Source organism: Olea europaea, unplaced genomic scaffold (genome assembly GCF_002742605.1).
Source record: "Olea europaea var. sylvestris unplaced genomic scaffold, O_europaea_v1 scaffold2544, whole genome shotgun sequence".
Classification (NCBI taxonomy): domain Eukaryota; kingdom Viridiplantae; phylum Streptophyta; class Magnoliopsida; order Lamiales; family Oleaceae; genus Olea; species Olea europaea.
Window position 1 is genome coordinate 171,264 of NW_019243709.1, and position 15,879 is coordinate 187,142.

Consider the following 15,879-nt stretch of genomic DNA (forward strand, 5'->3'; position numbering starts at 1 on the left):
GGAGGAGGAAAGGATTGCCTGGCACATTACAGAGGATAGCACAAAGTTTTTCTCCCCTACGGCTCATGGGGAAACAGATCACAGGTGCTTTTAATTATCTCGGAAGTTTCATTTCCAGCTCCAACCAATCCATTTAGCATCCTAATTTTCAAGATTATTCATCATCCGATGACGAACCTGAGTCTGATGCCCTATTAAAGTCATCTCCTGCCGTCGTGTCCTAAAACCAGAGGAAGAGCATTCGTACAAGGAAAACAAAATTATTTATAAGTGAAATTTTTAAGCTTAGTCAAACATGCACTAAATACTACAGGAAACAGGTAGGGTGCATCATGCTTTAACAAAAAACTGAGGGTTGTGATTGGTGTACATTATGGACACCATAATGGTGTCCATAATGTACACCAATCATTATTCAAAAACTGAAATGGCTGAGATATTGGTTGGAAAACCTACCTGCATTTTATCCCAATCTTTCAACTTGGAATTTGTTAACATGTAATTATCACGCAAAGGGGCCCATGCAGGTCCTTCGCCATCCACTGAGCTACTAGATGCGCCGACCTATATGTGACAAACCATAAAAATTTGATAGTGAAAATCAACTCCCTTAACGGTGGTATAAGAATCGGTAATGAAAATCCCCCTGTTACTGTACAGGCTCCCATAGCAGTAACGTATTTTTGTTCCTGCATTTGGTCATATAATCCGACTAGAGATGGTTTTATTCATTGTTGATGTTCCGGCTGTTAAATTTAAATATACTTTTCTAGGGCTCGATACTAGTCCATTATGATCGAAGTCAAATTGTGATCCCTTTAGTAAAGCAAATTCAACCTCAAAAGTTCCATGGTTCCTCCCAATAGAATGGCAATGAGAGACAGAAACGAGAGAGAACCTTAGCAACAGTCCCAGCAGATTGGGAAGCTCCCTTGCCTAACTCCGAAAAGAAGGCTTCCTTCCTTCGCTTCTTTAAAACTGGCTCAAACACATTGACAAGGATCAAATAAAGGAATTAGACATGATTATGATTATAAAATCATTAAGGATTTGAAATGACAGCATACACGAGTTCAAGCAAATATCAATACATAATTTCATTTCAGAAACATACAGAGGTAAAAACCCCTAGAATGCTACATGATTAATATGATATGCTGATATAGTCTCCATAGAAATAGAAAAAAACTAGGATTTTAAAGCTTTCTCAACCATGAAAATCTTTTAGCTTTTTGGGTCCAAGATGAACAGGCAACTCTTCTTGAAGAAATGAACAGAATAGTTGTACTGAAAGAGAGAGAGAGAGAGAGAGAGAGAGAGAGAGCCAGTATAGGAAGTAGGAACCATGTCTCAGATCCTTAATAAATTTGTGATCTTACTAATGTTGACATTGTAAAACTTCCTTACATGTACAAACAGAATGCTATTTCTGTGACTGGCTTCTCTCTAGAATTTTTTTAAAAGATTTGAAGAGTTCAATTTTCTCACTTCTTGTTGAACTAAGGTACATATTTTTTGCAAGTGAGAACATTCATAATGGCATTGTGTATCATGTTATACAAACGTAGAAAAGAGGTGTGGTACAGCGCATTAGTGCCCCTTGAAGCTTCTTTCTCCAAAGTAAAGAAGGATTTTGCCTTCATTGAGAAGATATTAATGTGCTGCGCTATAGCTTACTGAGCAAACGTAGGCTTAGGTCGAAAGCACAAAGCAATGGACTGAGCAGTCTGACCGTGAACTGTGCAAAGCTTATAGCTCAACTGACCTACACCCTTTGTGAGGTGAACTAGGGAAGCGAACACCCCCCCCTCCACCCCCACCCCGTGGGGGAACTTTTGGGTCTGTATTGGAGGATACCAATAAGATCTCATTATTTTAGGTATACCATATATCTTATGTAATGTAGAATGAGGAGCTCATTAGTTTAACCTTTATTCAACGGACAACAAGACACCTCTACCGATATCCAATCAATACCAGCATGGATTCACCGAAATCAATTACGTCCAATGAGAGTGCCATAAACCCACAGTACAACACAACTATAAGGACATAAACAAAACAATTGGAACAAATAAACTATGCAAACGCGAGTTAGATTGAATTGACAAATGAATCCAACCAAATATTCAAAAAGCAGTTACTTTGTGCCACTCTTTACAACTATGCCAAAGAGTGGGAATGCTCGAGATATAAAACTGCCATGGTTCAACTTATGAAACCCCTAAAAAGGTCAACAAATATGTTTAATAGCGTTCACCACATTCAGACATACATGTTCCTGTTGATTACAAATACTCGCAGATTTTTGTGGAACTTGGACGACGATAGACTCGTATCCACCCCCACCAATTCTAGAAGGTCCCAGAAGAAGAAAAACGTGCAAGTGGGCGGAAATACCAGAATCTGTTAGAGAGGGGAAATTGGAGGGAAAGGTCTATTAGAAGTTGGCTATAAATATAGGCAGAAATTAGCCACATAGGAGGCATTATTAAGAGAGTATTGGAGTGGTTACTGTTATCGTTCTCGGTTACAGCCTTCTATAGGCTTTTGTTATCATTTCATTTCCTGTACTCGTTCTTGTTTCAATAAAAAGTTTCTCATTCAGCAATTGTTCTAGTTCATTCCAGTTGGTATCCTATCAAATTGGTATCAGAGCAATGATCCTAGAGCCAATGGAAGCAAATTTCAGCAAACAATTGGAGGAGAGATGGAGTTCATTCTTCAATCGGTTGGAGAAGCTGATAATGCAAAGGGAAGAAGACCAAGACAAATATTCGGGCTGGATGCTAAGGAAGACTAGAAATACCAATATTCTATAGCGAAAACACAGAATGGTGGGTGTCGGAGGCGGAGAAGATTTTCTCCAGAAATCAATTATCAGAAGTTGAGAAAATAGACGCTGCACAGCGTGTTTTGGCTGGGAAGCATGGGATTCATTTCAGCAGGTCGATCGACAAAGACCGGTGAAAACTTGGGAAGAATTGAAGAGTTTGATGTTGGGTCAATTTCGTCTGAAGAGGAATTCCTTCGATGAAGAATTTTCAGAGTGTAAGTGTACGAAATTGGGGAAGAAATGGGATGAGCAGAGGCAGGAAATGATGGAAAATGGAAAGGTAAAAATTATCGAGAAGGACTCCATGGTGGAGGAATTCCAGCGTGTAAATGTTTGGATCTGAAGCAGCAACCACAGAAACAAACAGATTCCATTATTGGGGTGTTAGAGTTCCTTCCAGTAGTTGCATCAACATCTGGAAGCTTAGACAGCGACAGTCCCAGTACCTACCAACTGGGGTTAGAGGGGCGTATGTGTCGTGAGGAGACCGGGAGATTGGAAAATCGAAATCAACTCCTGTCCGAGTTGGAGGGTCATTATCGGACTTTAGAGAGGAGGGGACTACTCTGGAGGTCGTGGTGGCCACTACCAACGATTCGTGAAGAGGTGTTGGAGAGCAATTGTGTGCAATGGGAATCACGTTGACTGGGCATTATTAGGGGGCAAGCCCAATGGCTAGATTCTGAAATTCTGCCCAAATATGAGGAAAGTGGAGCAAGTATAGACAGCCGGAACCATCGTGTGGTAGGAACAGGGAAGATGCAGACGCGAAGCCCGAGACTGGACAAATTATTGGAGAATTTATCAGCACCATCGTCGAAGATATCAGAGATTCTGGAAGGAAAGGGCGACAATGGGTACAATTCTCTAATACGGGCTGAAGTCCCAATGCTCATCCCTCAAGGTTTAGGCCAGATCAGTGAGTTGGCCCACAGGGTTAGTTGGCCCATAGGGTTGAAGACTGGCATGTAAGGAAGCAAGCCCATCTACTTTATGGCCCATCTAAAGCTAAAATTAATACCTATAGCCCAAATCCACATTCTCTTAATTTTCCTGTCCACCCACGTAACTATTCTCACCAGATGCCATATCAAACTAACACAATCAATACCAAATCCTCCGCAAATTCCTTTTTACGACCATTGACGGCAAATAAAGGAGCTCCTCTGTTCAAGAAATTTACAGATGTCGATTTGCAAATAAAAAGAGAAAAGATTATGTTACCGTAGTGATGCAAAGTACAAACTGGGTCGTAGACAACCCCCTACGTTATTTTGTATAAATGGACTCAAACTTTGGGAGTGCCTTTTGCGGGTCCAACTGGTTATGGGATCTTAATGGGTGCTATACTTGTAGTTTTCAAAACGGGCGAGATAAACATATCAATGACGGAAACATTGGGTGAGTTGATGACTCGATGGGAGAACCACGAACGTGAAGATGAGGGATTGGCAGTAGCAACATCGGAGCAATCCATTAATTTCGTAGACAACAAAAAAATTCATGATTTGAACAGACCACAAGGAGGAGAATCGAAGAAATGGCAAATGGATAAATTTCCCCCTCTCTAGGGACGGTCGGAGGCAAATACCCAAGAACCAATCCTAGGTTCTAGAATTGCTGCTGAGGGAGTATTTGGATTCCAAATTGGTAAATGAAGACATGGGGATGGTTTAGCGAACTGGGCTGACCGGAACTTGGGGAGCAATTCCCGCGACAGTTGCTTCTTCATTTCCGTCAAACTCAATAGGGAAGTCTGTGCGAAAAGTTTCTGGACATACGACAAACAGGTTACATGGATGAGTTCTGGAGATATTTTGAAGTTGCACCAGTAGTGGGTATTCGGGAAGAGGTCATGGGAAGCAGATGAGCTCTAAATGAAGGTGGCCCGACTAACTTAACACAGAAATCAAATAGCTGAATTACCACCTGGAGAAGCTTTGAAGCAGTATCAACGGAAGGAGGATAATTTTTTTAGTGGGTTGAAGTCTATGATATGGGCTGAGGGCAAGATGTTAAAGCTTCAGGAGATGGGCCATATCTTGGAGTGGGCCAGAAAAGTTAAGGATAGAAATGAACCCAAAATTCAATCCCCAGCAAATTATAAGATTAATACATATACTTCAATCCAAACTCTAATTTCAGAAGTTCCGTTTGGGGGGCCAAATGGTTATGGAATTTGTATAGATAACATTTTATTGGTGGGTGGACAGCTGGCTACACAAACTAACAGTCGCCACAAGCTTACTCCAAACATGGATCACCACCGATATGGAATTTTGAATTTTGAAATTAAGCCGAACTTCCACCTTGAGGGCAAGGTGGATTTTGGGGCAGCGGGTATTGATACTCTCCTATCCACCCCCACCCATTCTAGAAGGTCCCAGAAGAAGAAAAACGTGCAAGTGGGTGGAAATACCAAAATCTGTTAGAGAAGGAAAATTGGAGGGAAAGGTCTGTTAGAAGTTAGCTATAAATATAGGCAAAAATTAGCCATATAGGAGGCATTATTAAGAGAGTATTGGAGTGGTTACTGTTCTTGTTCTCGGTTATAGCCTTTTATAGGCTTTTATTATCATTTCATTTCCTGTACTCGTTCTTATTTCAATAAAAAGTCCTTTATTCAGCAATTGTTCTAGTTCATTCCAGTTGTTATCCTATCAAAAGACTCTATAATTAGCATGCTCAAAAAGGTTAAACAAGAATGATGACATGATTAATCAATTATATGCTAACAGAAAGCCATGAAAAGAAATTCTGAAACTAAATATCACTAAGCCTCTGTTCGCCAGACGTTAAACGCTACTAGTAAATTACCTTTTCTATTAAGTCAAATTCAAAAATTTATTTGACCGACACATTCACAACTACTTACCCATTAATTAACCACACATTTCGTGGAACACAATACTATTTCTCCTCAAAAGTTACCAAGTCCCTGTTTGCGGACCATTATTTGGGGAAAAAAATGTTTCGAATGGTGATTTTTAAGAAAATGTGTGGTTAAAATGTGGGAAAAAGTTTTGGATTCACATGCAAAATATTTTATTGTGAGAATGTGTGTTGAAAATGAGTATGTAGAAAAAAAAGTTTCCAAATAATTGTTGTCAAACAGACGCTAATAGCTTTACCCAAAAACTCCTTAACTTGGATCCGTAATCGAGAGGAGAATCATAAGATTAAAAAATACTGATTTAGCTACAAAATAAAAATGAGACTTATTGTATCGATTAGTACCTTTTTCATCTTTTGACCTTGAAGGATTTAATCCTTTCTGAGCATTTTGGGCCTTGTTTACCTGCACAGATAAGCAAGAATGAGTTCAAACATAGAAAAATGTGATGGTGTGAAAAAGGAAAAAAGGTTGACTCAGACAAGAAAAAAGTGTGTAATCTAAAATAGACATAAGAACTTACAGCATTAAACAACTTGACCACTGAAAATCCAGAGCAGTACATGTATTTATGTGATAAAAAAACATGATCAGTCTGAAATCAAAATATGTATCTCCATTCAGAACACAAACTTAACCATCAAAACAACTTTATGTACCTCCTTTAGTTGCAATTCCTAATAGATACTTCTCATGAGAGTCCAAATAGTTGGCAGGTTTCACGTGGCCCTTCTCTCTGACCTTTTATATCAAAATGATCCAAATAATTTATAAATCTAAAAAGAAAACGAGAACACCACAGGACTTAACAAGTCAGAAAGCAATACCGAGTGCTTCTCCTTCTTCGCTTCCCCCTTATCCTTCCGCTCCAATTCTTCTTCGATAAGCTTCTCTGCTAGAAGCTTCTTATTGGCAGATAATACAGGGCCCTGCATACATATCAAAATTAAGTAAAGATTCTCATTACAAACTTATGCAGACATTCGACAAGTTTTATGATCTTTGCATCGAAGGTAGCATCTTACCAATACATCACTGGAAGTAGTCTTTTTTACGATTTTCTTGAATGCGACACTAAATGCTTTTATACCCTCTGTAAACTTCATGATTCCCGGCTGAATTTTCCCATCTTCATCTTCTGAAACATCATTTTCTTCAGCCCCATTATCCTCCGCTCCAACATCATCATCAGAAAATTCCCTTTCAGATTCATCTTTCTTAAACTTTTCTCGAGTCGAAGGTACAGACTGCTCAAGCTTCTCCTCCTCCTCCTCCACATCATCATCATCTGAATTGTACTCCCTCGCTCTTTTCTGAAACAATTTTTTCATTCTCTTGTCAATATTCACCTTCTTTTGAACACCTTGAGGCATCATTTTTTGTTTTTTCTTTGTCTTTTTAGCTTTCTTGTTTCCTCCTTTCCTATTCCTCGGTCCCTCTTTAACTTCCATTGCCTGCATTACTTCTGTCATGAGCTTGCCTTTCACTACGTTTTCACAAACTGCAGTATCTCCCTACAATAAACTGAAGGCAAAACAAATCAAATAGACAAAAACATTACTACTTAACCATCCTTATTAAAAAATAAAATAAAACTTGCTTTGCTCAACCATCTTTATCAAAAAATTAAAAACGGATTTCTACATTTCAATGAATAATTGCATTTGTCGGGGGGCGGAAACATCTTAGGTCAAGTGGGGTAAGTCACCGGTTACACAGTCACCTGGGGTATAGCTGGGGATATTGGTCCTGGGTGTTTCACCTTTTACACTTGAACGCAAGGGAAAACTATAAACAACCGCATAAAAAATTAAAGAGAAATATTGTAGAAAAAATCACTGTTGCTAGAGGAAAATTTCAATCAAGAAACAACAATTCTGGAAAATAAAATAAATAATAAGGAGTTGAGTTCAAATTAAATCATTCACAACAAATAAAACGAGTCGATTTCAACGATAAATAAAGCCTGTTTTAACACTAATAAAATCCGATACTACCTTCCAAGTTTGGTTGTGAAGGAGTTGAATAGAAATCACTGCAACACAAGATAAATTGGCGCCGAGGAGGTGACGAATATGTTCCCAATTTTTAGTGTAACAACGAGAAAGAAAACCTGGCCGCTCTCCCCCCCTTGCTCTACCAATATAACTTAACAGATTGTAGACGAACAGACATGGGTGGGCCTTTTAACTGGGCTTTACAAATATTTTTGGAAAAAAAAAAAATTCATATTACATTATTACAAAATATTATTTCATGTTTTACTATGCCCTTGTTTGAACCCCATTTTTTTTTAAAATATATTTTCTTGATAAAAATGAGGTTCAAACAAGGGCTATATAATGTTTAAATAACTAAAAATATTTTTTTAGATATGAAATATAATAAAAAATACTAACTTCTAATAATAGAACACAAATAACAATGTGTAATTGAAATCTTTTGAATAATGCACACTTCACGCCTCATATCTTCCAAGAAGAAATGAAATTCAAAAAATTGAGGATGGGTAAAGAATATTTATGGCATCCATGACTTAAACACACCATAGTTTATTCGCGTAAATGTTATACCCTAGGTCCAATCAACTTTGAACATAAATACTTTTGATATATAATTAATGCAATTTAATGACAGATCTATTATTTAATTAATAGACAATTAAATAAATAATAGAGTTCGTAAATTCAAATCTTCGTAATTTGTTAATCACAAGGAGTTGTGATTGTGAGATACAAATTATATACAATTGAATCTTAAATCGTCCGTGGTAGTAAGTAATAACGAGATACGGATATCGTTATTACGGATAGACCATCACGTGTGGCATTTCTTACTTGTGAAGTAAATAGCCGATCTCGCAAGTTAAAGTGTGTTGACACTTATATGAACACGTGGATGTTTTGTTTTAGAACAAAATATTGGAGACCCTCCAAGAGATTTCACATGGATAACTATTTGAATATCAATGGTTAATATTTAACGTTCGATAGTGGAATTGTTCATTTGACTTGAGGTCATCGTGGTACCTTATATGAGGACAGTTAGACTTTGGCGGTGTTGGATGTTGCTCTACAAAGGGCCGCTAATACGACATTGTTCGGGGACGTCAAGAATCGTATGAAGGTTTTGATTGACCAATAAAGGATTCGTCACTCTTAGATAATAGGAGATTATGATCTGCGTTTCATTCAATTAAGTCAATAATGAAATTCTTGGCCAAGGTGTGCTCATAAGTCGAAAAGGAGTTTTCGACTTATATTGACTTAATAGTGGAGTGAAAGATATGATCGATAATCGAGATTGACACGCTTCCATATCTCGTTATTAATCGGATCATATTGACGAAAGGATTATAGTTTCACGGTAAACGAACGAATTTGATTTTGTCATATCACATGACATTTTTCGTCACACGCATTGCCCTGACACATTGCTAGATGTCAATCTGGGACAGCGAGTGTGAATTGAAAATAAATTAAAAAGGGTGTTTTAATTTATTAATTTTAATTAGATCAAAATAATATTTCACGTTGTTAGATATCGTGATCGGGAATCTGATGGATCCCACACAAAAGAAAATTGGAAGATTGTAATTTGTCAATTAATTAATTTAACAATCATTGGATAAATTAATTAATTGATTTTGTTATTTATAGGCCCGAATTAATTAATTGGATTAATTAATTCACGGACCGGACCGGACCGGACCAGGCCCTTTGGGCTTATATAAATATATGGTTAGGGTTTTCAATCTATATGTTTTTTTCATAATTATTCTTGCTAGCACAAGAGGAGAAAACCCTGGTAGCTGCAATCTTGTTCTCTGTGTGGATCACCTTTGGAGACTGAACAATTGGACAGTCATGGGTGGCGAATCAAGATTGCTGGAATTAAAAGAATGGCAAAGAAGTTTGCAAATCTGGAAAAGGTACAATCTTATCACAATTTCTATCTAAACACAAAGGCGATTCTTGGTGAGAATCAAAATCTGTTTTAATTTTTCACTGTGCATGTTAAGTAGATTCCCAACAGTGGTATCATAGCCTATTTTATGTTTGTTGGAAATTGTTTAACATCATTGTACAATCAAAAGTTGATTATTGTGTTTTTTTTTCTAGTTTCTAGCAATTAAAGAAATTTAATTTTCAAAATTTTGAAATCTGATTTTGCATAGAAATTTTTTTAGATCGGAATAAATTAAATGAATAAATAAAAAGGCGGAGTCTGAGCCGACACCACCGCCTCCGCAGCAACGATGGTGCTAGCGGCGCCAACCACAGCTGTCGTGGGCAGTGTCGGGCGTTGCTGCCGAACATGGCAGCAGTGCCTGCTTCCGGGCACTACAGGGAGACGGCTGGCGCCGCCAAGAGAAGAAGAAGGAGCGCCATCCAAGAAGGAAGAAATCTTAGGGTTTTTAGTTCGATTTAGGGTGAAATGGAGGCTGGGGCCTCTGACACAATTTGTGAAATTGCAAGCCTCCGTTTGCAATATCCATTTTGGGGTCAGTTGGTAAATTTTTTTAAGTAAGGGTAGTTCTCGCAATATTTGATATTGAGGACCCCTTTACCTGCAATTCGATTTTCGGGGTCTGATTGCAATAAATAAATGAAAGGGATTCTCTGCAATTTCTTTATTTGTGAGGTCCTGATTATAAATTCAAGTTTGGATCAAAATACAATTTCAAAATTGTTTTGAATTTATATTTTGGAATGCTTTTAAATTTGATTTTAATGGGTTTGACCTATAAATTTAATTTTAACCCAAATTAAAATTTTATTTAAAATTGACGACATTTTATATTTTCGTTAAAATTGGATTTTAACTTAAATATTAAACTTTGACCCAACTGAATTTTATTTTATTTGGGAGTGTTACCCTAGATTAAAATATTAATTCAATTTAAATTAGAGTTTGATTTTAATTTAATACTTAATTAAATTTTGATTTTAATTAATTATTCACCCGATTATATTTTTAAAATTAGAATTGAATTCTAATCTGACATTTAATTAAAATTTGATTTTAATTAAATTGTGTTGCCCTAAAATTTTATTTAAGATTGGAGTTAGACTCTAATTTGTGTTTAATTAAAATTTGATTTCAATTAAACATGTTCGCCCTAAGATCTTGGAATTAGAGTTGGACTCTAATTTTGTTATTTAATTAAAATTTGATTTTAATTCAACCGCCTTAAATTTTGAAATTAGATTTTGACTCTAATTTGATATTTAATTAAAATTTGATTTTAATTAAATTATCCCACCCTATAATTGTTAAGTTAGAGTTGGACTCTAATTCAATATTTAATTAAATTTTGATTTTAATTAAATATGCCCACTAATTAAATAATTGATTAATATGATTAATTAATTATTTAATTGTTCAGATCCATTTATCTAAAAGAGTTGAGACAATCTTAATTGCTAGAAATTTGAAACGTATTAGCATATAATATTAGATATTATATATACATGCATTTATGTTATGAATGTATTATTAGTGGACGATTATGGACTCGACCATATGGATGTGTTGAATGGTTAATTTTTATTTTTGTCGTTTTGTGAGCTTGCGAGCTCTTAATTGTTATGAGCCTGCGAGCCCGTTATTATTGTTATTTTTGTGGGCCTGCGAGCTCTTAATTATTTTGGGCCTGTGAGCCCATTATTATTATTATTACTATGGGCATGCGAGTCCAATTTCATTTAAGCCTAGGTGCCAACTAGTATAAAATACAGGTTGCAGTTGGACTAATTGAAGAGACAAGAAGAGAAGGACACCATAGAGATGGTGCATTGATACTATTCAATGCTATATCCCCTAGGAATTGACCAACTAGTCTTCCTTATGACTTGGGAAGACTAGATAGTAAAAGTTCATAATCGTCCACACTATTATATTATGTTATATATATTTATTTGTATGGTAGATGTATAATAAAATATATATCATTGTTACGAAGAGACATTTGAATGCAAAATCTCTCCATAAAATATTAAGTCACATTTATAATCGTCTTCCATCATTATAGTGAAAAATCAGAGTCCCAAATCGTCTCAACTTGTTGAGTACACTCAAGGCTTGTCTATTAAGGATATGTTTGACACTATGAAATATTTGATATTTTTGAATGACGGATTTGACTTAACTAAAATATATCTTATGTTGAGTACACTCAATGAGATAAATTTTAGAGGCATGTTAAACTAACACATAAGATGTGTAATGACAAAGAGTTGTCGGCTTAATGATCTGAGAGTTATATGGAGATACAATTGATAATAGTATCTACTCAAATGTTATATTAAGGCTTGTTGAGTACTCTCAAGGTCTTTGTATAACAGATGGAATCTCAGCCCACTGGGAGTCGAGTATGGACTCCATAAATTTATGTGAGAGGATCATAATTTTGAATTAAACAGTGGGAGCATAATTAATTTAATAAAAGTCCATGTTAAATTAATTGATATATTTTATATATTATTCTTTTTCTTTTCATCATTTATATTTATTGAATCGTGAGTTACCATGTGTATTGGAGAGGCATATTGGATGCAAACAACCAAATTAAATCTTCTTGATTGGCACTGCAATTTGAAAATTGTTCTCAAGCATGAGAAGTTAGTTGTCCTTAAGTAGCCATTTTCCAGAGACACCTGGTGATGACTCGATTAAGGAAGAGGTGGCTACTATAATAAACGCAGTAATGACAATAGTATTGCAACATATGTGATACCTGTAACTATGTCACCTAAGTTACAAAAGCAACTTGAGAGTGTAGATATTAACACATAATTCTTCATTACAAAGAGTCGTACGATAATAATCATGTGTGGAAGGATATGAGACTTTCAAACAACTATACCGATGCAAAGTGACAAAAGAATCTTCAGTCAATCCTCATGTACTGAAGATGATTGACACGAGAAGTGTCTCAATTGAGTTCAATCATTAACTATGAACTAAGTATTGACTTAGCTCTGCAATCTCTGTCATAGAGTTATTCATACTAATTATGAATTATGATATGAATAAACTCGAATGCATACTCATTAAGTTGCTTAACTGCTTAGGACTGTGAAACCCTTTATCAAAGTTGGTAGTGGGCAAACCATTGATTCCTCTAAAAGTGTTAAGAAGAAATCTAAAGGGGTTTTGAGAAAGCACCCAATAGGTTAAAACAGTCTAAGCGAAGGACAATACCAAATCTAATGACATTTGGTTTCATTATAGAATGAAAGGTCATTGGAAGGAACATTGCAAGGCTTATGTCTATTTCATTAGCTTCTCAGGTATTAAATATCAGATGTAGATCTCATATTTATACAAATATGGAAAAACTAAATGGAACTGGACCACTGCAAGTGGGAGAAGTTAATCTACACGTTGAAGATGAGCAACAGTTGCTGCATTGCCTGTAGGAGCATACTTCTTGCCATTGCCTTTTGGTTTAGTATTGGAATTAGAGAAATGTCACTTTGTACCCACCATAGCTGGAACATTAAAATGAATTTCATGTTTGGACATGAATATATTTTAATATTAAGGACAATTGTTGTTCTTGTTTATCTTGATAAAGATCCTAATGACTATGGTAAATTACAAAATGACGTTTATATTCTTTAATACTAAGGATTCTATAATGAGTATAGAAATTATAAGGCATAAGTACGAAAATCTAATTATCACCAAAATCTGGCATGGGAAACTTTGTCATATAGATGAAATGAAATTCCAAAGTTACATAAAGAGTATACTCGGGATTAATTGATTTTGACAAGTACAAATTATGCATGTCTGATACAATGACCAAATCTTCTTTGATTTGAAAAGAAGAAAGGTCAGCAGAATTACTGGTCTAATGCATAGTGATGCTTATAGACTTATGTCAAATGATGTCAGGTAATGTTTCTCTTACTTCATCAATGATCATGTATACTTGATGAAACTCAAACATGAAACTCTTGAAAAATTCAAGGGATTCAAACTAGAAGTAGAGAAACAAATAGGTAAAGATACCATCACATTAAGATTCGATCAAGTGAGAGTATTTTAAAGATAAAATCTAGATTATCTAAAATAGAATGATATTCTCTTGCAGTGGACTCCTCCATATACACTGCAGCATAGTGATGTATCTAAAAGGAGAAATCGTAAACTATTATATATAGTGCGATTAATAACAAGTCATGCAAATCTTCCAAAATCACTTTTGAGGCCATGCACTGATTGCAGTGTATTACACACTAAATCATGTCATATTTAACTTGGTTAACACAATTCTATACGAGCTATGGAAAGGCAATAGTCCCAATTTATCACATATGAAAGTTTGGGACTGTGACGCTTATTTAAAGCATATTGAATCGGATAAGTTTAAGACTAAATCCGATAAACACATATTTGTGGGATATCCAAAAACAAATATTTGGATATCAATTCTATTAACCCCTTGAGAAGAAAGTCTTCGTCTCACGATATATCGTCATCTTAGAGAAAATGTTTACTACAGGAGAGGACAGTGGGAGTAAAATAGAACTTGAAAGAGTTCAAGAGTCTACAAATATAGTTAACCAAGTAGATGAATTCAAGTTCAATCCCATATCTAATGTGGAACATACTCTTGATCAGGAAGTAAAGACTCCTGAGAACATGTCAGCTCTATGTGAATCTAGTAGGATCATTCGACCTTCAAGAAGGGGCGAATCCATGATTATTAATCAGGTATTACTGATCCAGGATAATGAACCTACTAGTTGCACAAAAATAAAGTTAAGTATTGACTTAAAAGAGACAGCAGGAGGCCGAGATGAACTCGACGTATGTGAACAAAGTTTGGACCTTGGTCAAGCCTCCTGATGAAATAAAACCCATAAGTTTTTTGTAAATAGTTTACAAGGAAAATGTCAATATGGATGGGAATATCCATATATACAAAGCAAGGCTAGAAGCAAAGGTTAAGTGTTGATCTTGGTGAAACCTTTCTCCTGTAGCCTTGCTGAAATCCATTCGAGTTTTGCTTGCAACCGTTGCATACCGTGACTATAGGTTAAGAAAAGTCTTTTGGAGCTGAAATCTTCGATTTGATAAAAAAGTCAAAGTGTTTGATTTTATCAAATTCGAAGATGAATTGTGTGTTTACAGGAAGATAGTGGGAGCATTGTCGTATTGCTAACATTATAGAAAACAACATCCCTATGTTTTAATCGTTGAAATAATGGTTGTTAAAGGATTTATTCTTGAACGATATGGGAGAAGCAACTTGATCTATAGAGATAGATCTAGAAGGTTGCTTAACTCGTCCCAATCTATATAAAATATTGAGAAGATTTTATATGGAGAAATTGTTTACTCTTAAACGGTGTGTTGGAAAGGTTCCAAACGTGAAGCAACCGTTAATTCATTGTAGAAACCTAATACATGATTACTTCAGAAGTAGCAAAAGAGTTGCAATATGGATCATGATGTTCATAAATGAACTTGGAGTAGTTCTTGATATTGTTGATCACATGTCATTGTATTGTGATAACAATAGAGGCATCGCGAAAGCAAAGGAACTAAGGTCTCATCAATGATCCAAACATGTATTAAGACGGTATAATCTCATCAGAGAGATAATACATAGAAATGACGTAAAGAGAAGAACAAATTTCCACATTTAACAATATTGTAGATCCACAGACAAAGAGTTGTCTAGCATAAACATGATCGTCATGTAGACTCTTATGATATTGGTTACATAAGTGATTGGATCTAGTGCAAGTGGAAGTTTGTAAGTGTTATGTCCTAGGTCCAATCAACATTGAACATAAATACTTTTGATATATAATTAATGCAATATAATGGCAGATCTATTATTTAATTAATAGACAATTAAATAAATAATAGAGTCCGTAGATTCAAATTTTCGTAATTTGTTAATCACAAGGAGTTGTGATTGTGAGATACAAATTATATATGATTGAATCTTAAATCGTCCGTGGTCGAAAGTAATAATGAGATACGAATATCGTTATTATGGATAGACCATCACATGTGACATTTCTTACTTGTGAAGTAAGTAGCTGATCTCATAAGATAAAGTGTATTGACACTTAAATGAACACGTGAATATTTTGTAATAAAACAAAATATTGGAAACCCGCCG

General features: G+C 35.5%; 1 protein-coding gene across 1 annotated transcript; it reads right to left on the reverse strand.

Moving 5' to 3' along the window:
- Window positions 1-6: 6 nt before the first annotated feature.
- Window positions 7-7,891, reverse strand: LOC111382647 (RRP15-like protein). The gene is made up of 9 exons (XM_023006671.1): window positions 7,727-7,891; window positions 6,755-7,243; window positions 6,557-6,658; window positions 6,389-6,470; window positions 6,253-6,272; window positions 6,074-6,134; window positions 899-978; window positions 457-564; window positions 7-220 (listed from the first exon to the last, which is right to left on the reverse strand). Exons 2-9 carry the CDS (start codon window positions 7,199-7,201, stop codon window positions 155-157), a joined length of 966 nt encoding a protein of 321 aa, XP_022862439.1. The 5' UTR covers window positions 7,202-7,243; window positions 7,727-7,891; the 3' UTR covers window positions 7-154.
- Between the last annotated feature and the right edge of the window lie 7,988 nt (window positions 7,892-15,879).

What these genes read in the sequence shown, in the direction of transcription:
- LOC111382647 (XM_023006671.1), bottom strand. Translation starts at nt 7,201, where the DNA reads ATGACAGAAGTAATGCAGGCAATGGAAGTTAAAGAGGGACCGAGGAAT. An exon ending in AAGGTCAAAAGATGAAAAAG is followed by an intron (nt 979 to 6,073) that starts GTACTAATCGAT and finishes TGTTTGAGCCAG; the next exon opens with TTTTAAAGAAGCGAAGGAAG. An exon ending in AAGATTGGGATAAAATGCAG is followed by an intron (nt 221 to 456) that starts GTAGGTTTTCCA and finishes CTCTGGTTTTAG; the next exon opens with GACACGACGGCAGGAGATGA.